This window comes from Oncorhynchus keta, chromosome 35 (genome assembly GCF_023373465.1).
Source record: "Oncorhynchus keta strain PuntledgeMale-10-30-2019 chromosome 35, Oket_V2, whole genome shotgun sequence".
Taxonomy (NCBI): domain Eukaryota; kingdom Metazoa; phylum Chordata; class Actinopteri; order Salmoniformes; family Salmonidae; genus Oncorhynchus; species Oncorhynchus keta.
In genome coordinates, this window is record NC_068455.1 from 67,988,164 (window position 1) to 68,015,086 (window position 26,923).

The 26,923-nt window shown below is 39.9% G+C and overlaps 1 protein-coding gene across 50 annotated transcripts in view; it reads right to left on the reverse strand.

Annotated features, from left to right (window-relative positions):
* Positions 1-4,072: 4,072 nt before the first annotated feature.
* Positions 4,073-26,923, reverse strand: part of LOC118368906 (hemicentin-2-like) — a 43,342-nt gene continuing 20,491 nt past the window's right edge. The window contains exons 5-32 of one of the 50 annotated variants that reach the window (XM_052497418.1): positions 24,416-24,688; positions 23,946-24,218; positions 23,532-23,852; positions 23,160-23,438; positions 22,744-22,992; positions 22,323-22,433; positions 22,181-22,205; positions 22,034-22,092; positions 21,679-21,729; positions 21,380-21,463; positions 21,026-21,088; positions 20,824-20,898; positions 19,093-19,155; positions 18,074-18,145; positions 14,779-16,930; positions 13,337-13,596; positions 12,738-12,835; positions 12,166-12,217; positions 11,206-11,257; positions 10,796-10,951; positions 10,283-10,432; positions 9,007-9,462; positions 7,995-8,202; positions 7,612-7,923; positions 7,358-7,513; positions 6,353-6,814; positions 6,043-6,094; positions 4,073-5,725 (exon numbers count right to left, since the gene is read on the reverse strand). In XM_052497418.1, coding sequence (XP_052353378.1) covers positions 16,875-16,930; positions 18,074-18,145; positions 19,093-19,155; positions 20,824-20,898; positions 21,026-21,088; positions 21,380-21,463; positions 21,679-21,729; positions 22,034-22,092; positions 22,181-22,205; positions 22,323-22,433; positions 22,744-22,992; positions 23,160-23,438; positions 23,532-23,852; positions 23,946-24,218; positions 24,416-24,688 — 2,054 coding nt within the window. In that variant the 3' untranslated portion in view covers positions 4,073-5,725; positions 6,043-6,094; positions 6,353-6,814; ... (9 more) ...; positions 13,337-13,596; positions 14,779-16,874. Of the gene's footprint in view, positions 5,726-6,042; positions 6,095-6,352; positions 6,815-7,357; positions 7,514-7,611; positions 7,924-7,994; positions 8,255-9,006; positions 9,827-10,126; positions 10,433-10,795; positions 10,952-11,205; positions 11,408-12,165; positions 12,270-12,321; positions 12,374-12,737; positions 12,836-13,336; positions 13,597-14,363; positions 14,520-14,778; positions 16,931-18,073; positions 18,146-19,092; positions 19,156-20,823; positions 20,899-21,025; positions 21,089-21,379; positions 21,464-21,678; positions 21,730-22,033; positions 22,093-22,180; positions 22,206-22,322; positions 22,434-22,743; positions 22,993-23,159; positions 23,439-23,531; positions 23,853-23,945; positions 24,219-24,415; positions 24,689-26,923 lie in introns of all 50 variants that reach the window. The other 49 variants (XM_052497419.1, XM_052497421.1, XM_052497422.1 and 46 more) reach the window with 49 other exon arrangements.

The window sequence follows — 26,923 nt, forward strand, 5'->3', positions numbered from 1 at the left end:
GAAAGTATCGCTCATGAGCCAAAAGTGGTCCTTGAAACTGCGTATTATGTCACATACAGTGGGGCAAAAAGTATTTAGTCAGCCACCAATTGTGCAAGTTCTCCCACTTAAAAAGATGAGAGAGGCCTGTAATTGTCATCATAGGTACACTTCAACTATGACAGACAAAATGAGAGAAAAAAAATCAGAAAATCACATTGTAGGATTTTTTATGAATTTATTTGCAAATTATGGTGGAAAATAAGTATTTGGTCACCTACAAACAAGCAAGATTTCTGGCTCTCACAGACCTGTAACTTCTTCTTTAAGAGGCTCCTCTGTCCTCCACTCGTTACCTGTATTAATGGCACCTGTTTGAACTTGTTATCAGTATAAAATACACCTGTCCACAACCTCAAACAGTCACACTCCAAACTCCACTATGGCCAAGACCAAAGAGCTGTCAAAGGACACCAGAAACAAAATTGTAGACTTGCACCAGGCTGGGAAGACTGAATCTGCAGCTTGGTTTGAAGAAATCAACTGTGTGAGCAATTATTAGGAAATGGAAGACATACAAGACCACTGATAATCTCCCTCGATCTGGGGCTCCACGCAAGATCTCACCCCATGGGGTCAAAATGATCACAAGAACGGTGACCAAAAATCCCAAAACCACACGGGGGGACCTAGTGAATGACTTGCAGAGAGCTGGGACCAAAGTAACAAAGCCTACCATCAGTATACACACTACGCCGCCAGGGACTCAAATCCTGCAATGCCAGACGTGTCCCCCTGCTTAAGCCAGTACATGTCCAGGCCCGTCTGAAGATTGCTGGAGAGCATTTGGATGATCCAGAAGAAGATTGGGAGAATGTCATATGGTCAGATGAAACCAAAATATAAATTTTTGTAAAAATTCAACTCGTCGTGTTTGGAGGACAAAGAATGCTGAGTTGCATCCAAAGAACACCATACCTACTGTGAAGCATGGGGGTGGAAACATCATGCTTTGGGGCTGTTTTTCTGCAAAGGGACCAGGACGACTGATCCGTGTAAATGAAAGAATGAATGGGGCCATGTATCATGAGATTTTGAGTGAAAACCTCCTTCCATCAGCAAGGGCATTGAAGATGAAACGTGGCTGGGTCTTTCAGCATGACAATGATCCCAAACACACCGCCCGGGCAATGAAGGAGTGGCTTCGTAAGAAGCATTTCAAGGTCCTGGAGTGGCCTAGCCAGTCTCCACATCTCAACCCCATAGAAAATCTTTGGAGGGAGTTGAAAGTCTGTGTTGCCCAGCAACAGCCCCAAAACATCACTGCTCTAGAGGAGATCTGCATGGAGGAATGAGCCAAAATACCAGCAACAGTGTGTGAAAACCTTGTGAAGACTTACAGAAAACGTTTGACCTCTGTCATTGCCAACAAAGGTTATATAACAAAGTATTGAGATAAACTTTTGTTATTGACCGAATACTTATTTTCCACCATAATTTGCAAATAAAAATCCTACAAATGTAATTTTCTGGATTTTTTCCCCCCTCATTTTGTCTGTCATAGTTTAAGTGTACCTATGATGAAAATTACAGGCCTCTCTCATCTTGTTAAGTAGGAGAACTTGCACAATTGGTGGCTGACTAAATACTTTTTTGCCCCACTGTATGTGCAGATTGCTCTCTCTCACTCTGCTGTGGGTGCATGATGTACCTCTTGCTAGATGTCACTCATATGGCAAGGGGCTGAGGCTCATTGGTTGAACTCAAATTGCTAGGGGGCTTGCCCAGGTGGGGAAAATTAAGGGAAAATGGTGTAGCACAGCTTCCAGAAAACCCCCAGACTTAGACTACTAATTAGGCTAAGACAGTACTTCTGCTCATATTACATAATACACTACAGTATATTTACAAAAACATGTGGACACCCCTTCAAATGAGTGTATTTGACTGTTTCAGCCACACCAGATTAACACTGGAGTGATAAATGATCAGATGGTCATGTACAGGTAGAGATATTGGTGTGCAAAAGAGCAGAAAAGTAAATAAATATAAACAGTATGGGGATGAGGTAGGTGAAAATGGGTGGGCTATTTACCGATAGACTATGTACAGCTGCAGCGATCGGTTAGCTGGTCAGATAGCAGATGTTTGAAGTTGGTGAGGGAGATAAAAGTCTCCAACTTCAGCGATTTTTGCAATTGGAACGAAAGGCGGCCAAATGAGGTGTTGGCTTTAGGGATGATCAGTGAGATACACCTGCTGGAGCGCTTGCTACGGGTGGGTGTTGCCATCGTGACCAGTGAACTGAGATAAGGCGGAGCTTTACCTAGCATGGACTTGCAGATGACCTGGAGCCAGTGGGTCTGGCGACGAATACGTAGCGAAGACCAGCCGACTAGAGCATACAGGTCGCAGTGGTGGGTGGTATAAGGTGCTTTAGTAACAAAACGGATGGCACTGTGATAAACTGCATCCAGTTTGCTGAGTATAGTGTTGGAAGCTATTTTGTAGATGACATCGCCGAAGTCGAGGATTGGTAGGATAGTCAGTTTTAAGGGTAAGTTTGGCGGTGTGAGTGAAGGAGGCTTTGTTGCGGAATAGAAAGCCAACTCTAGATTTGATTTTAGATTGGAGATGTTTGATATGAGTCTGGAAGGAGAGTTTACAGTCTAGCCAGACACCTAGGTACTTATAGATGTCCACATATTCTAGGTCAGAACCATCCAGGGTGGTGATGCTAGTCGGGCGTGCGGTTGCAGGCAGCGAAGGGTTGAAAAGCATGCATTTGGTTTTACTAGCGTTTAAGAGCAGTTGCAGGCCACGGAAGGAGTGTTGTATGGCATTGAAGCTCGTTTGGAGGTTAGATAGCACAGTGTCCAAGGATGGGCCGGAAGTATACAGAATGGTGTCGTCTGCGTAGAGGTGGATCAGGGAATCGCCCGGGTCTATAAAATCAAGTACACAGCCATGCAATCACCATACCCAAACATTGGCAGTAGAATTGCCTTACTGAAGAGCTCAGTGACTTTCAATGCGGCACAATCATAGGATGCCACCTTTCCAACAAGTCATTTAGAAAGATTTCTACCCTGCTAAAACTGCCCCGGTCAACTGTAAGTGCTGTTATTGTGAAGTGGAAACGTCTAGGAGCAACAACGGTTCAGTCGTGAAGTGGTAGGCCACATAACCTCACAGAACGGGACCGCCGAGTGCTGAAGCACGTAAGCGCATGAAAATCGTGTGTCATCGGTTGCAACACTCACTACCGAGTTCCAAACTACCTCTGGAAGCAACATCAGCACAATAACTTTTCATCTGGAGCTTCATGAAATGGGTTGCCACTATGCCCCAAATGCCCCAATGCATAGTGCCAACTGTAAAGTTGGGTGGAGGAGGAATAATGGTTGGGGCTGTTTTTCATGGTTCGGTCTAGGCCCTTTAGTTCCAGTGAAGGGAAATCTTAACGCTACAGCATACAATAACATTCTAGACAATTCTGTGCTTCCAACTTTGTGGCAACAGTTTGGGGAAGGCCCTCTCCTGTTTCAGCATGACAATGCCACCGTGCACAAAGCGAGGTCCATACAGAAATGTTTTGTCAAGATCGGTGTGTAAGAACTTGACTGGCCTGCACAGAGCCCTGACCTCAACCCCATCAAACACCTTTGGGATGAATTAGAACGCTGACTGTGAGCCAGGCCTAATCGGCCAACATCAGTGCTCGACATCACTAATGCTCTTGTGGCTGAATGGAAACAAGTCCCGGCAGCAATGTTCCAACATCTAGTGGAAAGCCTTCCCAGAAGTGTGGAGGAGCAAATGGGGGACCAAGTCCATATTAATGCCTATAATTATGGAATGAGATGTTCAACAATGTTCAGGTGTCCACATGCTTTTGGTCATGTAGTGTACTTTGTAGTCTCCAAATTTCCAGAGCATGTCTTTAATTTAAAAGTCACAAAATGGATGTACCAATCACAGATTGACCCTTTCACTCACACGTTGACGAGCCCAATAACTTGATTCGGCTGAAGGGAGGGCTGGACAAAGTAGGTTGTATGGAAGAGTTGACAATGATGACAACATCCACTCATTCTATCTTGTGGATGAAAAACTTAAGTTTATTAAAAAAGCGCAATGCAAAGATATTGAAAAAGTACAGTTGAATAGAAAAAAAACATGTATAATACTGAAAGTATTCTGTAAAAATCATAAAGAAAAATGTTATTATATCATGTAATGACAGAAAAATTCATCAAAGATAATACATTTCAGACATTGACAACATAAACAATAAATAAAAAATAGCCACGATGGTGCCGCTATGGAAGCCATGGATGATCGTTCTCATAAATGTTTTGTACATTTAATCATATTTAGTGGTCTTTAAAGGTCCACTTTTATCTCGATATCAAATAATTTCTGGGTAACAAGTAAGAATCTTACTGTGATTGTGGTAAAAAAAATTAACAAAAACAAATTCTAAGCAAAGAGCAATTTGTCAAACAAGAATGATGCTATGAATGTCTGGGAGTGGTCTGAGTGGGAAGGGGCAAACTGAATATTAGGCAGTAGTTCCTAATGTCTGGTATACTCAGTGTATATACACACAACACAGGATATCACATTTTTTGACTGCACTGGGCCTTTAAGTTTTTTTGTATGGCCATTTTTCTATCAGCTTTTTGTTTTTTGATTGGTAATTTAGAATCCATAATTAATTGGTCATCAATAATGATTTTAAAGTTCAAATTTGCCAGTTTTGGCTCAATTGCTATCTAACAAGCTAGCTTGGAGACTGTGTGTATGTGAATGGACTAGAATGTCACAACACTGGAGAGAAGCAGAAGAAGTGAGAGGACTGCATGAGGAGATGGCTGGGACTAGTGGATAAGATACTCTAACTGCTAATGTTATTCTTCCAGCATCTTTGTGGCAGCATAATAGCATCACCCAAGTGGGTGCTACATAGAGTTAGTGGAGAGGAGTGGCTAGCCAGCTAAGCTAAGCATCACCAGCATGGTGCGCTGCTGAGGCTACGGACCCTGACTGTTTTTCTACTCTGAGCGGCTCCCTCTGTTCAAAGGATCATCAGACCGTCAATGCTTCCTCAGACCTCGGTGTCATCAGATCTGCTTCCCTGATCATCTATCATCCCTTCCAGTTTCATTACTCTCAAAATGTATAGTTAGCTGTAGCTGCAGATAATATCCACAACACCATATCATTGTTTAAAAAGCTGTTGCAGTTATACACAAAAACCAATATTAAATCAAATATATATGTTGTTATATATACATATAAATCCTTATGTGTATGTGTGAGGGCGCTTGCGTGGGTGCGCTTGCGCGTGGGTGCGCTTGCGTGTGTGCATAATCCATATTCCCAGGTTTATCCTGCTCCTCCTCTGATGAAGTGTCCCTCCATCTCCCACAAGGACCTCTAACATATCACAACACAAAATTATTTATCCCTCCATCAAGGACCTGCAACATATCACCACACAAAGTTATTTATCCCTCCATCTCCCTCAAGGACCTGTAACATATCACCACACAAAGTTATTTATCCCTCCATCTCCTTCCAGGACCTGTAACATATCACCACACAAAGTTATTTATCCCTCCATCTCCTTCCAGGACCTGTAACATATCACCACACAAAGTTATTTATCCCTCCATCTCCTTCCAGGACCTGTAACATATCACCACACAAAGTTATTTATCCCTCCATCTCCCTCAAGGACCTGTAACACATCACCACACAAAGTTATTTATCCCTCCATCTCCTCAAGGACCTGTAACATATCACAACACAAAGTTATTTAAGGACCTGTAACATCCCTCCATCACCACACAAAGTTATTTATCCCTCCATCACCACACAAAGTTATTTATCCCTCAAGGACCTGTAACATATCACCACACAAAGTTATTTATCCCTCCATCTCCCTCAAGGACCTGTAACATATCACCACACAAAGTTATTTATCCCTCCATCTCCCTCAAGGACCTGTAACATATCACCACACAAAGTTATTTATCCCTCCATCTCCTCAAGGACCTGTAACATATCACCACACAAAGTTATTTATCCCTCCATCTCCTTCCAGGACCTGTAACATATCACCACACAAAGTTATTTATCCCTCCATCTCCCTCAAGGACCTGTAGTAGATCACCACACAAAGTTATTTATCCCTCCATCAAGGACCTCTAACATATCACCACACAAAGTTATTTATCCCTCCATCTCCCTCAAGGACCTGTAACATATCACCACACAAAGTTATTTATCCCTCCATCTCCCTCCCTCAAGGTCCTGTAACATATCACCACACAAAGTTATTTATCCCTCCATCTCCCTCAAGGACCTGTAACATATCACCACACAAAGTTATTTATCCCTCCATCTCCCTCAAGGACCTGTAACATATCACCACACAAAGTTATTTATCCCTCCATCTCCCTCAAGGACCTGTAACATATCACCACACAAAGTTATTTATCCCTCCATCTCCTTCCAGGACCTGTAACATATCACCACACAAAGTTATTTATCCCTCCATCTCCCTCAAGGACCTGTAGTAGATCACCACACAAAGTTATTTATCCCTCCATCTCCCTCAAGGACCTGTAACATATCACCAAACAAAGTTATTTATCCCTCCATCTCCCTCAAGGACCTGTAACATATCACCACACAAAGTTATTTATCCCTCCATCAAGGACCTGTAACATATCACCACACAAAGTTATTTATCCCTCCATCTCCCTCAAGGACCTGTAACATATCACCACACAAAGTTATTTATCCCTCAGACTCCCTCAAGGACCTGTAACATATCACCACACAAAGTTATCTATCCCTCAGACTCCCTCAAGGACCTGTAACAGATCACCACACAAAGTTATTTATCCCTCCATCTCCCTCAAGGACCTGCAACATATCACCACACAAAGTTATTTATCCCTCCATCTCCCTCAAGGACCTGTAGTAGATCACCACACAAAGTTATTTATCCCTCCATCTCCCTCAAGGACCTGTAACATATCACCACACAAAGTTATTTATCCCTCCATCTCCCTCAAGGACCTGTAACATATCACCACACAAAGTTATTTATCCCTCCATCTCCCTCAACGACCTGTAACATATCACAACACAAAGTTATTTATCCCTCCATCTCCCTCAAGGACCTGTAACATATCACCACACAAAGTTATTTATCCCTCCATCTCCCTCAAGGACCTGTAGTAGATGTTATTTATCCCTCCATATCATCACACACAAAGTTATTTATCCCTCATCTCCCTCAAGGACCTGTAACATATCACCACACAAAGTTATTTATCACCCTCCAGACTCCCTCAAGGACCTGTAACATATCACCACACAAAGTTATTTATCCCTCCATCTCCCTCAAGGACCTGTAACATATCACCACACAAAGTTATTTATCCCTCCATCTCCCTCAAGGACCTGTAACATATCACCACACAAAGTTATTTATCCCTACATCTCCCTCAAGGCCCTGTAACATATCACCACACAAAGTTATGTATCCCTCCATCAAGGACCTGTCACATATCACCACACAAAGTTATTTATCCCTCCATCTCCCTCAAGGACCTGTAACATATCACCACACAAAGTTATTTATCCCTCCATCTCCCTCAAGGACCTGTAACATATCACCACACAAAGTTATTTATCCCTCCATCTCCCTCAAGGACCTGTAACATATCACCACACAAAGTTATTTATCCCTCCATCTCCCTCAAGGACCTGTAACATATCACCACACAAAGTTATTTATCCCTCCATCTCCCTCAAGGACCTGTAACATATCACCACACAAAGTTATTTATCCCTCCATCTCCCTCAAGGACCTGTAACATATCACCACACAAAGTTATTTATCCCTCCATCTCCCTCAAGGACCTGTAACATATCACCACACAAAGTTATTTATTATTTATCCAAAGTTATTTATCTACATCTCCCTCAAGGACCTGTAACATATCACCACACAAAGTTATTTATCCCTCCATCTCCTTCCAGGACCTGTAACATATCACCACACAAAGTTATTTATCCCTCCATCTCCCTCAAGGACCTGTAACATATCACCACACAAAGTTATTTATCCCTCCATCTCCCTCAAGGACCTGTAACATATCACCACACAAAGTTATTTATCCCTCCATCTCCCTCAAGGACCTGTAACATATCACCACACAAAGTTATTTATCCCTCCATCTCCCTCAAGGACCTGTAACATATCACCACACAAAGTTATTTCCATCAAGGACCCTCACAACACAAAGTTATTTATCCCTCCATCAAGGAACTGTAACATATCACCACACACACCTGTAACAGATCACCACAAAGTTATTTATCCCTCCATCTCCCTCAAGGACCTGTAACATATCACCACACAAAGTTATTTATCCCTCCATCTCCCTCAAGGACCTGCAACATATCACCACACAAAGTTATTTATCCCTCCATCTCCCTCAAGGACCTGTAACATATCACCACACAAAGTTATTTATTCCTCCATCTCCCTCAAGGACCTGTAGTAGATCACCACACAACGTTATTTATCCCTCCATCTCCCTCAAGGCCCTGTAACATATACACAAAGTTATTTATCCCTCCATCAAGGCCCTGTAACATATCACCACACAAAGTTATGTATCCCTCCATCTCCCTCAAGGACCTGTAACATATCACCACACAAAGTTATTTATCCCTCATCTCCCTCAAGGACCTGTAACATATCACCACACAAAGTTATTTATCCCTCCATCAAGGCCCTGTAACATATCACCACACAAAGTTATGTATCCCTCCATCTCCCTCAAGGACCTGTAACATATCACCACACAAAGTTATTTATCCCTCCATCAAGGCCCTGTAACATATCACCACACAAAGTTATTTATCCCTCCATCTCCCTCAAGGTCCTGTAACATATCACCACACAAAGTTATTTATCCCTCCATCTCCCTCAAGGACCTGTAACATATCACCACACAAAGTTATTTATCCCTCCATCTCCCTCAAGGACCTGTAACATATCACCACACACAGTTATTTATCCCTCCATCTCCTTCCAGGACCTGTAACATATCACCACACAAAGTTATTTATCCCTCCATCTCCTTCCAGGACCTGTAACATATCACCACACAAAGTTATTTATCCCTCCATCTCCCTCAAGGACCTGTAACATATCACCACACAAAGTTATTTATCCCTCCATCTCCCTCAAGGACCTGTAACACATCACCACACAAAGTTATTTATCCCTCCATCTCCCTCAAGGACCTGTAACATATCACCACACAAAGTTATGTATCCCTCCATCAAGGCCCTGTAACATATCACCACACAAAGTTATTTATCCCTCCATCAAGGACCTGTAACATATCACCACACAAAGTTATTTATCCCTCAGACTCCCTCAAGGACCTGTAACATATCACCACACAAAGTTATTTATCCCTCCATCTCCCTCAAGGACCTGTAACATATCACCACACAAAGTTATTTATCCCTCCATCTCCCTCAAGGACCTGTAACATATCACCACACAAAGTTATTTATCCCTCCATCTCCCTCAAGGACCTGTAACATATCACCACACAAAGTTATTTATCCCTCCATCTCCCTCAAGGACCTGTAACATATCACCACACAAAGTTATTTATCCCTCCATCTCCCTCAAGGACCTGTAACATATCACCACACAAAGTTATTTATCCCTCCATCTCCCTCAAGGACCTGTAACATATCACCACACAAAGTTATTTATCCCTCCATCTCCCTCAAGGACCTGTAACATATCACCACACAAAGTTATTTATCCCTCCATCAACCTCAAGGACCTGTAACATATCACCACACAAAGTTATTTATCCCTCCATCTCCCTCAAGGACCTGTAACATATCACCACACACAGTTATTTATCCCTCCATCAATGACCTGTAACATATCACCACACAAAGTTATTTATCCCTCCATCTCCCTCAAGATCCTGTAACATATCACCACACAAAGTTATTTATCCCTCCATCAAGGCCCTGTAACATATCACCACACAAAGTTATTTATCCCTCCATCTCCCTCAAGGACCTGTAACATATCACCACACAAAGTTATTTATCCCTCCATCTCCCTCAAGGACCTGTAACATATCACCACACAAAGTTATTTATCCCTCCATCTCCCTCAAGGACCTGTAACATATCACCACACAAAGTTATTTATCCCTCCATCTCCCTCAAGGACCTGTAACATATCACCACACAAAGTTATTTATCCCTCCATCAAGGCCCTGTAACATATCACCACACAAAGTTATTTATCCCTCCATCTCCCTCAAGGACCTGTAACATATCACCACACAAAGTTATTTATCCCTCCATCTCCCTCAAGGACCTGTAACATATCACCACACAAAGTTATTTATCCCTCCATCTCCTTCAAGGACCTGTAACATATCACCACACAAAGTTATTTATCCCTCCATCTCCCTCAAGGACCTGTAACATATCACCACACAAAGTTATTTATCCCTCCATCTCCCTCAAGAACCTGTGACATATCACCACACAAAGTTATTTATCCCTCCATCTCCCTCAAGGACCTGTATCATATCACCACACAAAGTTATGTATCCCTCCATCTCCTCAAGGCCCTGTAACATATCACCACACAAAGTTATTTATCCCTCCATCTCCCTCAAGGACCTGTAACATATCACCACACAAAGTTATTTATCCCTCCATCTCCTTCAAGGACCTGTGACATATCACCACACAAAGTTATTTATCCCTCAGACTCCCTCAAGGACCTGTAACATATCACCACACAAAGTTATTTATCCCTCCATCTCCCTCAAGGACCTGTAACATATCACCACACAAAGTTATTTATCCCTCCATCTCCCTCAAGGCCCTGTAACATATCACCACACAAAGTTATGTATCCCTCCATCAAGGACCTGTCACATATCACCACACAAAGTTATTTATCCCTCCATCTCCCTCAAAGACCTGTAACATATCACCACACAAAGTTATTTATCCCTCCATCTCCCTCAAAGACCTGTAACATATCACCACACAAAGTTATTTATCCCTCCATCTCCCTCAAGGACCTGTAACATATCACCACACAAAGTTATGTATCCCCCCATCTCCTTCAAGGACCTGTAACATATCACCACACAAAGTTATGTATCCCTCCATCTCCCTCAAGGACCTGTAACATATCACCACACAAAGTTATTTATCCCTCCATCTCCCTCAAGGACCTGTAACATATCACCACACAAAGTTATGTATCCCTCCATCAAGGCCCTGTAACATATCACCACACAAAGTTATTTATCCCTCCATCTCCTTCAAGGACCTGTAACATATCACCACACAAAGTTATTTATCCCTCCATCTCCCTCAAGGACCTGTAACATATCACCACACAAAGTTATTTATCCCTCCATCTCCTCAAGAACCTGTGACATATCACCACACAAAGTTATTTATCCCTCCATCTCCCTCAAGGACCTGTAACATATCACCACACAAAGTTATTTATCCCTCTCCCTCAAGAACCTGTGACATATCACCACACAAAGTTATTTATCCCTCCATCTCCCTCAAGAACCTGTGACATATCACCACACAAAGTTATTTATCCTTCCATCTCCCTCAAGGACCTGTAACATATCACAACACAAAGTTATTTATCCCTCCATCTCCCTCAAGGACCTGTAACATATCACCACACAAAGTTATTTATCCCTCCATCTCCCTCAAGGCCCTGTAACATATCACCACACAAAGTTATTTATCCCTCCATCTCCTCAAGGACCTGTAACATATCACCACACAAATTTATTTATCCAAAGTTATTTATCTCACCACACAAAGTTATTTATCCCTCCATCTCCCTCAAGGACCTGTAACATATCACCACACAAAGTTATTTATCCCTCCATCTCCCTCAAGGACCTGTAACATATCACCACACAAAGTTATTTATCCCTCCATCTCCCTCAAGGCCCTGTAACATATCACCACACAAAGTTATTTATCCCTCCATCTCCCTCAAGGACCTGTAACATATCACCACACAAAGTTATTTATCCCTCCATCTCCCTCAAGGACCTGTAACATATCACCACACAAAGTTATTTATCCCTCCATCTCCTTCAAGGACCTGTAACATATCACCACACAAAGTTATTTATCCCTCCATCTCCCTCAAGGACCTGTAACATATCACCACACAAAGTTATTTATCCCTCCATCTCCCTCAAGGACCTGTAACATATCACCACACAAAGTTATTTATCCCTCCATCTCCTTCAAGGACCTGTGACATATCACCACACAAAGTTATTTATCCCTCCATCTCCAAAGTTATTTATCCCTCAAGGACCTGTAACATATCACCACACAAAGTTATTTATCCCTCCATCTCTGTATCCCTCACACAAAGTTATTTATCCCTCCATCTCCCTCAAGGACCTGTAACATATCACCACACAAAGTTATTTATCCCTCCATCTCCCTCAAGGACCTGTAACATATCACCACACAAAGTTATTTATCCCTCCATCTCCCTCAAGGACCTGTAACATATCACCACACAAAGTTATTTATCCTCCTCCATCTCCCACAGGACCTGTAACATATCACCACACAAAGTTATTTATCCCTCCATCTCCCTCAAGGACCTGTAACATATCACCACACAAAGTTATTTATCCCTCCATCTCCCTCAAGGCCCTGTAACATATCACCACACAAAGTTATTTATCCCTCCATCAAGGCCCTGTAACATATCACATCTCCATCTCCTTCAAGGACCTGTAACATATCACCACACAAAGTTATTTATCCCTCCATCTCCCTCAAGGACCTGTAACATATCACCACACAAAGTTATTTATCCCTCCATCTCCCTCAAGAACCTGTGACATATCACCACACAAAGTTATTTATCCCTCCATCTCCCTCAAGGACCTGTAACATATCACCACACAAAGTTATTTATCCCTCCATCTCCCTCAAGAACCTGTGACATATCACCACACAAAGTTATTTATCCCTCCATCTCCCTCAAGAACCTGTGACATATCACCACACAAAGTTATTTATCCTTCCATCTCCCTCAAGGACCTGTAACATATCACAACACAAAGTTATTTATCCCTCCATCTCCCTCAAGGACCTGTAACATATCACCACACAAAGTTATTTATCCCTCCATCTCCTCAAGGACCTGTAACATATCACCACACAAAGTTATTTATCCCTCCATCTCCTCAAGGACCTGTAACATATCACCACACAAAGTTATTTATCCCTCCATCTCCCTCAAGGACCTGTAACATATCACCACACAAAGTTATGTATCCCTCCATCTCCCTCAAGGCCCTGTAACATATCACCACACAAAGTTATTTATCCCTACATCTCCCTCAAGGACCTGTAACATATCACCACACAAAGTTATTTATCCCTCCATCTCCCTCAAGGCCCTGTAACATATCACCACACAAAGTTATTTATCCCTCCATCTCCCTCAAGGACCTGTAACATATCACCACACAAAGTTATTTATCCCTCCATCTCCCTCAAGGACCTGTAACATATCACCACACAAAGTTATTTATCCCTCCATCTCCTCAAGGCCCTGTAACATATCACCACACAAAGTTATTTATCCCTCCATCTCCTTCAAGGACCTGTGACATATCACCACACAAAGTTATTTATCCCTCCATCTCCTTCAAGGCCCTGTAACATATCACCACACAAAGTTATTTATCCCTCCATCTCCCTCAAGGCCCTGTAACATATCACCACACAAAGTTATTTATCCCTCCATCTCCCTCAAGGACCTGTAACATATCACCACACAAAGGTATTTATCCCTCCATCTCCTTCAAGGACCTGTGACATATCACCACACAAAGTTATTTATCCCTCCATCTCCTCAAGGACCTGTAACATATCACCACACAAAGTTATTTATCCCTCCATCTCCCTCAAGGACCTGTGACATATCACCACACAAAGTTATTTATCCCTCCATCTCCTTCAAGGCCCTGTAACATATCACCACACAAAGTTATTTATCCCTCCATCTCCTTCAAGGACCTGTGACATATCACCACACAAAGTTATTTATCCCTCCATCTCCTTCAAGGACCTGTAACATATGTTATTTATCCCTCCATCTCCTTCAAGGACCTGTGACATATCACCACACAAAGGTATTTATCCCTCCATCTCCTTCAAGGACCTGTAACATATCACCACACAAAGGTATTTATCCCTCCATCTCCTTCAAGGACCTGTAACATATCACCACACAAAGTTATTTATCCCTCCATCTCCTTCAAGGACCTGTAACATATCACCACACAAAGTTATTTATCCCTCCATCTCCCTCAAGGACCTGTAACATATCACCACACAAAGTTATTTATCCCTCCATCTCCTTCAAGGACCTGTAACATATCACCACACAAAGTTATTTATCCCTCCATCTCCTCAAGGCCCTGTAACATATCACCACACAAAGGTATTTATCCCTCCATCTCCTTCAAGGACCTGTGACATATCACCACACAAAGGTATTTATCCCTCCATCTCCTTCAAGGACCTGTAACATATCACCACACAAAGGTATTTATCCCTCCATCTCCTTCAAGGACCTGTAACATATCACCACACAAAGGTATTTATCCCTCCATCTCCTTCAAGGACCTGTAACATATCACAACACAAAGTTATTTATCCCTCCATCTCCCTCAAGGACCTGTAACATATCACCACACAAAGTTATTTATCCCTCCATCTCCCTCAAGGACCTGTAACATATCACCACACAAAGTTATTTATCCCTCCATCTCCCTCAAGGCCCTGTAACATATCACCACACAAAGTTATTTATCCCTCCATCTCCCTCAAGGACCTGTAACATATCACCACAAAAAGTTATTTATCCCTCAGACTCCCTCAAGGACCTGTAACATATCACCACACAAAGTTATTTATCCCTCCATCTCCCTCAAGGACCTGTAACATATCACCACACAAAGTTAATTATCCCTCCATCTCCCTCAAGGACCTGCATGAAGTAAAACAATCCCCTAAGAATAAAACATAGAGACATACAGTGGGGCAAAAAAGTATTTAGTCAGCCACCAATTGTGCAAGTTCTCCCACTTAAAATGATGAGAGAGGCCTGTAATTGTCATCATAGGTACACTTCAACTATGACAGACAAAATGAGAAAAAAAATCCAGAAAATCACATTGTAGGATTTTTAATGAATTTATTTGCAAATTATGGTGGAAAATAAGTATTTGGTCATCTACAAACAAGCAAGATTTCTGGCTCTCACAGACCTCTTCTTTAAGAGGCTCCTCTGTCCTCCACTCGTTACTTATATTAATGGCACAAGTTTGAACTTGTTATCAGTATAAAAGACACCTGTCCACAACCTCAAACAGTCACACTCCAAACTCCACTATGGCCAAGACCAAATAGCTGTCAAAGGAAACCAGAAACAAAATTGTAGACCTGAACTAGGCTGGGAAGACTGAATCTGCAATAGGTAAGCAGTTTGGTTTGAAGAAATCAACTGTGGGAGCAATTATTAGGAAATGGAAGACATACAAGACCACTGATAATCTCCCTCGATCTGGGGCTCCACGCAAGATCTCACCCCATGGGGTCAAAATGATCACAAGAACGGTGAGCAAAAATCCCAGAACCACACAATGGGACCTAGTGAATGACCTGCAGAGAGCTGGGACCAAAGTAACAAAGCCTACCATCAGTAACACACTACGCCGCCAGGGACTCAAATCCTGCAATGCCAGACGTGTCCCCCTTCTTCAGCTAGTACATGTCCAGGCCCGTCTGAAGTTTGCTAGAGAGCATTTGGATGATCCAGAAGAAGATTGGGAGAATGTCATATGGTCAGAGGAAACCAAAATATAACTTTTTGGTAAAAACTCAACTCGTCGTGTTTGGAGGACAAAGAATGCTGAGTTGCATCCAAAGAACACCATACCTACTGTGAAGCATGGGGGTGGAAACATCATGCTCTGGGGCTGTTTTTCTGCATAGGGACCAGGACGACTGATCCGTGTAAAGGAAAGAATGAATGGGGCCATGTATCGTGAGATTTTGAGTGAAAACCTCCTTCCATCAGCAAGGGCATTGAAGATGAAACGTGGCTGGGTCTTTCAGCATGACAATGATCCCAAACACACCGCCCGGGCAACGAAGGAGTGGCTTCGTAAGAAGCATTTCAAGGTCCTGGAGTGGTCTAGCCAGTCTCCAGATCTCAACCCCATAGAAAATCTTTGGAGGGAGTTGAAAGTCCGTGTTGCCCAGCAACAACCCCAAAACATCACTGCTCTACAGGAGATCTGCATGGAGGAATGGGCCAAAATACCAGCAACAGTGTGTGAAAACCTTGTGAAGACTTACAGAAAACGTTTGACCTCTGTCATTGCCAACAAAGGGTATATAACAAAGTATTGAGATAAACTTTTGTTATTGACCAAATACTTATTTCCCACCATAATTTGCAAATAAATTAATAAAAAATCCTACAATGTGATTTTCTGGATTTTTTTTCTGTCATAGTTGAAGTGTACCTATGATGAAAATTACAGGCCTTTCTCACCTTTTTAAGTGGGAGAACTTGCACAATTGGTGGCTGACTAAATACTTTTTTGCCCCACTGTACTTTAAATAGATACATTAGAATTTGATATTAGAACATTAGTTCCAGATTTATATAATTTTAGTATCAATACCATATGGCTATTAGTCTTACCGGGGCATTATCGTGGCTTCAATCGAGAATAGACTGAATCTGCCTCTGGTGGGGTTGCTCTTTCTATAGAGGACAGGGTTATATACAGAATAATATACACTTATATACACAATAATATACCGATATATACATAATAATATGCAGAATATTACAATGATATATACAGAGTAATGTATAGAAATATATACACTTATGTACAGAATAATATAGACTTATATACACAATAATATACAGATATATACACAATAATATGCAGAATATTACAATTATATAAACAGAGTAATATATAGAAATATATACACTTACATACAGAATAATATACAAAATAATATGCATAATAATATACAGAATAATATGCAGAATAATATACAGAATCATATATCAGTTATATACAGAACACTGTATAGAATAATACACAGATATATACAAAATAATATGCAGAATAATATAGCAGTTATGGACATAATAATATGCAGAATCATATATCAGTTATATACAGAACACTGTACAGAATAATACACAGATATATACAGAATAATATGCAGAATAATATAGCAGTTATGGACATAATAATATGCAGAATCATATATCAGTTATATACAGAACACTGTACAGAATAATACACAGATATATACAGAATAATATGCAGAATAATATAGCAGTTATGGACATAATAATATACAGACTAGTGTACAGAATAATATAACAGTTACATACAGAATGCTGATTGGCTGAAATCCGTGGTATATATCAGACATTATACCACGGGTATGACAAAACATGTATCTTTACTGCTCAAACTCCGTTGGTAAGCAGTTTATAATAGCAATAAGGCACCTCGGGGGTTTGTGGTATATGGCCAATATACCACGGCTAACGGCTGTATCGAGGCACTCCACGTTGTGCTTAAGAACAGCCCCATCCGGATTTATTGCTTACACATGTAGAACAATAAGAATTATATACAGACTAATATAACAGTTATAAACAGAATAATATACAGACTAATATAACAGTTATATACAGAATAATATAACCGTTAGATACATAATAATATACAGAATAATATAACAGTTATATACAGAATAATATAACAGTTATATACATAATAATATACAGAATAATATCCAGCTTTTCAATATATGGGGTCAAATGGTTACGAGGTTCTGATAGGGGGAATATGGAGGGAGGGATGTCCAGACTTACCTCTCTTCTTCTTGGTTTTGACCTTCTTTTGGAGATCAACCTCAGCATAGGTCACATCAACAGGTCCAGCTGCTGATGACAATGGACATTTCCAGTCAACAAATGGATGGAATTAGGATGGAATTAACTTAATGCATATTCTGCTTCCCAATTGGCCGGCCTGTATCTTCAGACAATTTAGTTGCAAAATAATATTTGCTTTGAGAGTGCAAATCCAAACGTATGTTAACATCAACACTAGAATCCATAGTTCATCATTATCTCAGCTCGCTGGTCACCATAGCATCTCCCACCTGTAGCACACGCTCCAGCAGGTATATCTCTCTAGTCACCCCCAAAACCAATTCTTTCTTTGGCCGCCTCTCCTTCCAGTTCTCTGCTGCCAATGACTGGAACGAACTACAAAAATCTCTGAAACTGGAAACACTTATCTCCCTCACTAGCTTTAAGCACCAACTGTCAGAGCAGCTCACAGATTACTGCACCTGTACGTAGCCCACCTATAATTTAGCCCAAACAACTACCTCTTTCCAACTGTATTTAATTAATTTATTTATTTTGCTCCTTTGCACCCCATTATTTTTATTTCTACTTTGCACATTATTCCATTGCAAAACTACCATTCCAGTGTTTTACTTGCTATATTGTATTTACTTTGCCACCATGGCCTTTTTTGCCTTTACTTCCCTTCTCACCTTATTTGCTCACATTGTATATAGACTTGTTTATACTGTATTATTGACTGTATGCTTGTTTTACTCCATGTGTAACTCTGTGTCGTTGTATCTGTCAAACTGCTTTGCTTTATCTTGGCCAGGTCGCAATTGTAAATGAGAACTTGTTCTCAACTTGCCTACCTGATTAAATAAAGGTAAAATAAAAATAACTAAATAAAAATAAAAATAAAATCACACTGATGATAAAAAGGTAACATGATCAGAAACATTTCTCACCAGTTTGTCAGGACATACTTACATATAGTTTCATACCCGTTTAATAGATTGTTGATTTAATCTTACCGGGGGCTGTGTATGGCTTCACTAGAGAATAGACAGATTCTGGCTCAGGTGGGGTTGCTGTTTCTGTAGGGGTGAGGATAACACATCAGAATAATATAACAGTTATATACAGAATAATATAAAGAATAGTGTACAGTTATTTACGGAATAATATAGTCATATACAGACTAATATACAGTTATATACATAATAATATACAGTTATATATGGAATAATATACAGTTATTTATGGAATAATAGTCATATACAGACTAATATACAGTTATATACAGACTAATATACAGTTATATACAGAATAATATACAGTTCTATACAGTTATATATGGAATAATATACAGTTATTTATGGAATAATAGTCATATACAGACTAATATACAGTTATATACAGACTAATATACAGTTATATACAGAATAATATAAAGAATAGTGTACAGTTATTTACGGAATAATATAGTCATATACAGACTAATATACAGTTATATACATAATAATATACAGTTATATATGGAATAATAGTCATATACAGACTAATATACAGTTATATACAGACTAATATACAGTTATATACATAATAATATACAGTTATATATGGAATAATATACAGTTATTTATGGAATAATAGTCATATACAGACTAATATACAGTTATATACAGAATAATATACAGTTCTATACAGTTATATATGGAATAATATACAGTTATTTATGGAATAATAGTCATATACAGACTAATATACAGTTATATACAGAATAATATACAGTTCTATACAGTTATATATGGAATAATATACAGTTATTTATGGAATAATAGTCATATACAGACTAATATACAGTTATATACAGACTAATATACAGTTATATACAGAATAATATACAGTTCTATACAGTTATATATGGAATAATATACAGTTATTTATGGAATAATAGTCATATACAGACTAATATACAGTTATATACAGACTAATATACAGTTATATACAGAATAATATACAGTTCTATACAGTTATATATGGAATAATATACAGTTATTTATGGAATAATAGTCATATACAGACTAATATACAGTTATATACAGAATAATATACAGTTCTATACAGTTATATATGGAATAATATACAGTTATTTATGGAATAATAGTCATATACAGACTAATATACAGTTATATACATAATAATATACAGTTCTATACAGTTATATATGGAATAATATACAGTTATATATGGAATAATATACAGTTATATATGGAATAATATATAGTTACATACAGAGTAATATAGTTATATATGGAATAATATACAGAGTAATATACAGTTCTATACAGTTATATATGGACTAACATACAGTTATATATGGAATAATATACAGTTACACACAGAGTAATATGAAGTTATATACAGATTAATATGTAGAATAATAAACTGAATAATATACAGTTACAGAGTAATATGAAGTTATATACAGATTAATATGTAGAATAATAAACTGAATAATATACAGTTACACACAGAGTAATATGAAGTTATATACAGATTAATATGTAGAATAATAAACTGAATAATATACAGTTACACACAGAGTAATATGAAGTTATATACAGATTAATATGTAGAATAATAAACTGAATAATATACAGTTATATACAGAATAATTTATACAATTATTCAATATGGGGTCAAAGAGGTGTGAGGTTCTGATAAGTGGAATATGGAAGGAGGGATGTCCAGTCTTATACCTCTCTTCTTCTTGGCTTTGGTCTTCTTTTGGAGGTCAACCTCAGCATAGGTCACATTAACAGGTCCAGCTGCTGCTGACAATGGACATTTCCAGTCAACAAATGAAGGACTTCGATTATTGCACATTCTGCCTCTTCATCCCAAACTCAGAAATGATGAACTAAGGTTTTAATGACTGCCAACCTGTAGACTGGGTCTTACCAGTGGCTTTCCCTGTCTTCACCTCAGAGTAGACTGGATAGTCTTTAGGATCATTTCTCTTTTCTGAGGAGGAGGAAGAGCAGAGAATTTGTAAATATATATTTATGTACACACATCTACATGAAATGTAGATGACAGTTTTGTAGTAAATTGCCATGAAAAAATAATAATTACAGAACAGTCTCAACAGCCAATTATTGCAGAATATATAAGGATAGGCAGCAACAACAACCATCAGTATTTCAGTTCTCAAATCATAGCGCCATTTTCTCACACAACTCTTTTCAGTACAATTACATTAGATTATTTTTCCCTCTGGGATACACTGCTACATTTGTCACAGTTGAGGGTCACCTTTCTTTTTCTTGCCCAACTTTTTCAGATGAATCTGGGCGTAAGTCACATGACTTGGTCCAGCAGCAGAAGCACCAGCAACATCTGAGACATAATACACAAACACCTCCACTTAGTCAAACTCTACATGTCTACATTCCCGGGACCACCCATACGTAGAATGTATGCACACATGACTGTAAGTCGCTTTGGATAAAAGCGTCAGCTAAATGGCATATATTATTATTATTATTATGTCATATTAAATGAAGAGCAGCAGACTACTACACATTCGTACTGAAAACATTACATTACACTACCATTATCATTGTTGTCTGAGGAATTGATCGTATCGTAGATGTTAGTGTCACCTGTTGATCAAAGAAGAGAGATATTTGGTTTTGGTTTTTAGGTTGGTTAACCTAAGATTGACTAGGGATCAATTGGGATCAATGGGATTAATTCCATTTAAATTCCAGTCAATTCAGGAAGAATAATGAATTTGGTTTACTTTCTGAATTGACCGGAATTTACATTATTTTGTCCCCAAAGCTGGTTGTTATACAAAGTGCATGTAGATGAGTCAGTGTATGAGGTTACAGAGATGAGACTGGTAGAGGTCTGGGCTGAGAGACTGATCATGTAGACATGTATAAACAGTATCAGGAGCCTGACCCTGGGTAGATCCTTGGTCCTGTTGGGGGTCATGGTTGGTGCTCTGGGGCTGAGGGGGCCTACAGGGAGAGAGATACTCAGCATAAGAAGCACAAAGACGATGTTATACTTTATGTATCAATATGCCTGAGAGACAGCTGTACTCACCAGAATATTCTGTTGAAACAGGAACCTGTAATGACAAACACGTTGTGTTATGTACTGAACTTTCTCCAACTATTTTAATTTTAATTTAGACATTTTTATCCTAAACTTAATAATATTAAATTATACATTTCAAAAGCCTCACCTTTGCTGTTTTTATATCTCACCAGCAGTACCAGGAGAATGACCAGTAGAACACCAGCAACAACCAGACCCACAACCACTCCTACTAGGACTGATGTAGAGGATCCAGGAGCTACGACCGGAGAGAAAACAGCACAACACCATCAGACTCTGACATGGAAAATAAATAGTAGTTCAATTCCTGTATGTATCTGAAACTGGAGAGACTGGTGAGAGAACAGGACAGACAGAGAGGATATATATTTATGGTATAGAGCATGAAAATAAAGTAGGCTGGCCAGTCTTTTGACAATTTAGTTGACAGATCATATTTTCTAGGGAAGTGGAAATCTAAAACTATTTTAACATTAATACTTAAATCAAATGATTTTCACACAGATAATAAAAAGGTAACTAACTTGTGATCATAAATGTTTTCTCACCTCTCACTGTCACCCAGCTCTCTGGTGATTCTCCTTCATCAGATTTACACTTATAGAATCCTTCATCTGACTTGGATACTATAGGGATGGTCATCTCTCCTGTGGTCTCATTCTTGATGAATGTTCCATCTTTGTAGAAATCAGTATTGAGTTTAGGATTTGTTCCCTGATGTCTAAATGTACAGGTCAGAGTCACAGAGTCTCCTTCAGTCACAGGATGGACAGGACTCTCCAGGATCACATCACCATCTGTGTCACATAATATAAATAATACTGTAAATCTGGAGTCATCACTCACAATACATCAACATCTTATGAGCTTGTATTTATGAGATGCAGTCATTCAGTTACAGAATTGAAAATATTATTATACATGTATTTATGAAAGATTAGTGAATGTTGTACCATAGACGTACCATTTACTGTGATGTTGACAGCATTACTGTTCTCTCCTGATCCAGACTCACACCAGAACACTCCACTGGACCATGTTGTCAATGATCTGATGGTGCAGGTGGATTCTGTTATTGATCTCCAGGTAGAGACACACCCTGACTTCACTATTCTCTCTCTGTAGCTCATCAGTCTCCATCCAGTAGAGTTCCCCTTCAGCTCACAGGTCAGTGAGAGAGACTTTGATGTAAAGTGTTGAGTTGTGTTGGGATTTACTGTAAGAGACGCTGAAGGCTGCAGATCTGAAACAAAGAGAGACAGTCAAACCTATAGTTATATAGACACATGAGGGTGACTTAAATATGATTCAATACAGTTTCAATGCAGTTAGTTACCTCCTGACCAGAGAAACTGAGGTTCACTGTAGAGTGTGTCATAGACTGGGTCTCCTCTCCCAGCTCGACACACATATCCTCCTGTGTGAGTAGGACCAGCAGGGATCAGAGTGTAGGAGTCTTCACTAGTCACATTGTCAGATAGGGGCTGTAGAGAGTAAGACTTGTCTGATAGGGAGAGTAACCCAGCTCTGTAGGGAACAATCCTGTACCAGGAGAACCTCCAGCCTGTAGACGTCTTGTCAACTTCACAGCTCAGAGTCACCGAGTCTCGAGGGTTCAGCCACTGAGGAGAGATACTCAGGACAGGTTGGGGTTGATCTGTGATTTGATAGAGGACAGGTTTCAACCTTTCAGTCTTAGAAAGTATTCTAGTGAACCCAATTTATTTTATACACGATTAGATAGACTTACCAGACACGGTCAGTTTTACAGCCTCACTGGTCTTGGAGAACTTGTTTCCCTTTACACCCTCACAGGTATATGATCCACTGTTAGACCAGTAGACAGGACTAATTCTGTACTCAGGCTTTGTGTTAAAGAGGATGAATAACTGACTATTATTATACCATCTGTAGTTCCAGACAGAGTCTCCTCCTCCCTGTATGTCACATCTCATAGTAACAGTCTCTCCACTGAATATCTGGGTCCAGTTTGGTTGGAGGGTCAGAACAGCAACAGGCCTCTCTGCACAGACACAACACAGACAACTGAATAAACAGTTGCACAATTTGAATGTATTAATTTATCAATAGGACTACTCATGAATATAGCTTCAAGTTAGCTTCAATTGTTGTGATACAATGAGCAGACAACATATTATACCCTTGATTACTTTCTATCCTCACTAACAGCCATTTATCATAAAACTGTTTTAGACTCACCAGTAATGTTTATCTGGACTGGGTCACTGTACAGAGTGTAGTAGACTGGGTCTCCTCTCCCAGCTCTGCACCAGTACCGTCCTCCATCAGAGACCCTGACCCTGCTGAGTGTGTAGGAGTATCCAGAGGTTGTGGTTACTGGTGTAGAGTCTGGTCTGTGTCTGTACCAGTAAAACTTCCATCCAGGAGACTCTACAGTACAGCTCAGTGTCACTCTGTCTCCTGTGAATACGTCCTCTTTGTCTGAAGTCAGTGATGTCGACGGCTGATAATCTGTTGGTATTTCAATAGGTTTGAATAGTAAGATAACAACAACAGCAACAACAACTAAAAGACTCACTATTCACAGTAACAGAGACATCATCACTGATGGATGAAGATGTGGGTCTGGATCTTCTCTCTACATTATCATTCCTGTCTTTGTACCACTTATAGCTCCAGATACTGTCAGACTCTACTGAACATGTCAGAGTAACTGTCTCTTCAGGGAACACAGGGTTTGGATCTACAGTTCAGATGAGTATAGTGCAATAGAGTAGGGAAGAGTTCAGTAGAGTACAGTACAATAGAGTAGGGTACAGTTCAGTAGCGTACAGTACAATAGAGTAGGGTACAGTTCAGTAGCGTACAGTACAATAGAGTAGGGTACAGTTCAGTAGAGTACAGTACAATAGAGTAGGGTACAGTACAATAGGGTAGGGTACAGTTCAGTAGCGTACAGTACAATAGAGTAGGGTACAGTTCAGTAGCGTACAGTACAATAGAGTAGGGTACAGTCAGTAGCGTACAGTAGTAGGGTACAGTACACAGTACAATAGAGTACAGTTCAGTAGAGTAGGGTACAGTTCAGTAGAGTACAGTACAATAGAGTAGGGTACAGTTACAGTACAATAGAGTAGGGTACAGTTCAGTAGAGTACAGTACAATAGAGTAGGGTACAGTTCAGTAGCGTACAGTACAATAGAGTAGGGTACAGTTCAGTAGAGTACAGTACAATAGAGTAGGGTACAGTTCAGTAGCGTACAGTACAATAGAGTAGGGTACAGTTCAGTAGCGTACAGTACAATAGAGTAGGGTACAGTTCAGTAGCGTACAGTACAATAGAGTAGGGTACAGTTCAGTAGAGTACAGTACAATAGAGTAGGGTACAGTTCAGTAGAGTACAGTACAATAGAGTAGGGTACAGTTCAGTAGCGTACAGTACAATAGAGTAGGGTACAGTTCAGTAGCGTACAGTACAATAGAGTAGGGTACAGTTCAGTAGTACAGTACAATAGAGTAGGGTACAGTTCAGTAGAGTACAGTACAATAGCGTACAGATAGAGTAGGGTACAGTTCAGTAGCAGTACAGTACAATATAGAGGGTACAGTAGTAGCGTACAGTACAGTAGAGTACAGTACAATAGAGTAGGGTACAGTAGAGCACAGTACAATAGAGTAGGGTACAGTTCAGTAGAGTACAGTACAGATAGTATAGTACAGTAGAGTACAGTACAATAGAGTAGGGTACAGTTCAGTAGAGTACAGTACAATAGAGTAGGGTACAGTTCAGTAGAGTACAGTACAATAGAGTAGAGTAGGGTACAGTTCAGTAGAGTACAGTACAATAGAGTAGGGTACAGTTCAGTAGGTACAGTACAATAGAGTAGGGTACAGTTCAGTAGAGTACAGTACAATAGTACAGTAGGGTACAGTACAATAGTAGGGTACACAAGGGTACAGTACAATAGAGTAGGGTACAGTTCAAATAGTACAGTACAATAGAGGGTACAGTACAGTACAATAGAGTAGGGTACAGTTCAGTAGAGCACAGTACAATAGAGTAGGGTACAGTTCAGTAGCGTACAGTACAATAGAGTAGGGTACAGTTCAGTAGAGCACAGTACAATAGAGTAGGGTACAGTTCAGCAGAGCACAGTGCAATAGAGTAGGGTACAGTACAGCAGTACAATAGTTCAGTAGAGTAGGGTACAGTATAGTACAGTACAATAGAGTAGGGTACAATAGAGTAGGGTACAGTTCAGTAGAGCACAGTACACAGTAGTACAGTACAATAGAGAGTAGGGTACAGTTCACAGTACAATAGAGTAGGGTACAGTTCAGCAGTACAGTACAATAGAGTAGGGTACACAGTACAGTAGAGTACAATAGAGTAGGGTACAGTTCAGTAGAGTACAGTACAATAGAGTAGGGTACAGTACAGTACAGTACAGGGTACAGTACAGTTCAGTAGAGTAGGGTACAGTACAGAAGAGAATAGAGTACAGTACAATAGTAGTAGGGTTTAGGTACAAATCAGTACAGTCAATGAGTGGGTACAGTCAGAGTACAGTTGGTACAGTAGAGTAGGGTACAGTTCAGAGATAGAGTAGGGTACAGTACAGTAGAGCACAGTACAATAGAGTAGGGTACATATCAGCACAGTACAATAGAGTACAATAGATACAAAGAGTAGGGGTACAGTAGTAGTAGTACAGTACACAGTAGGTACAGTACAGTACAGCACAT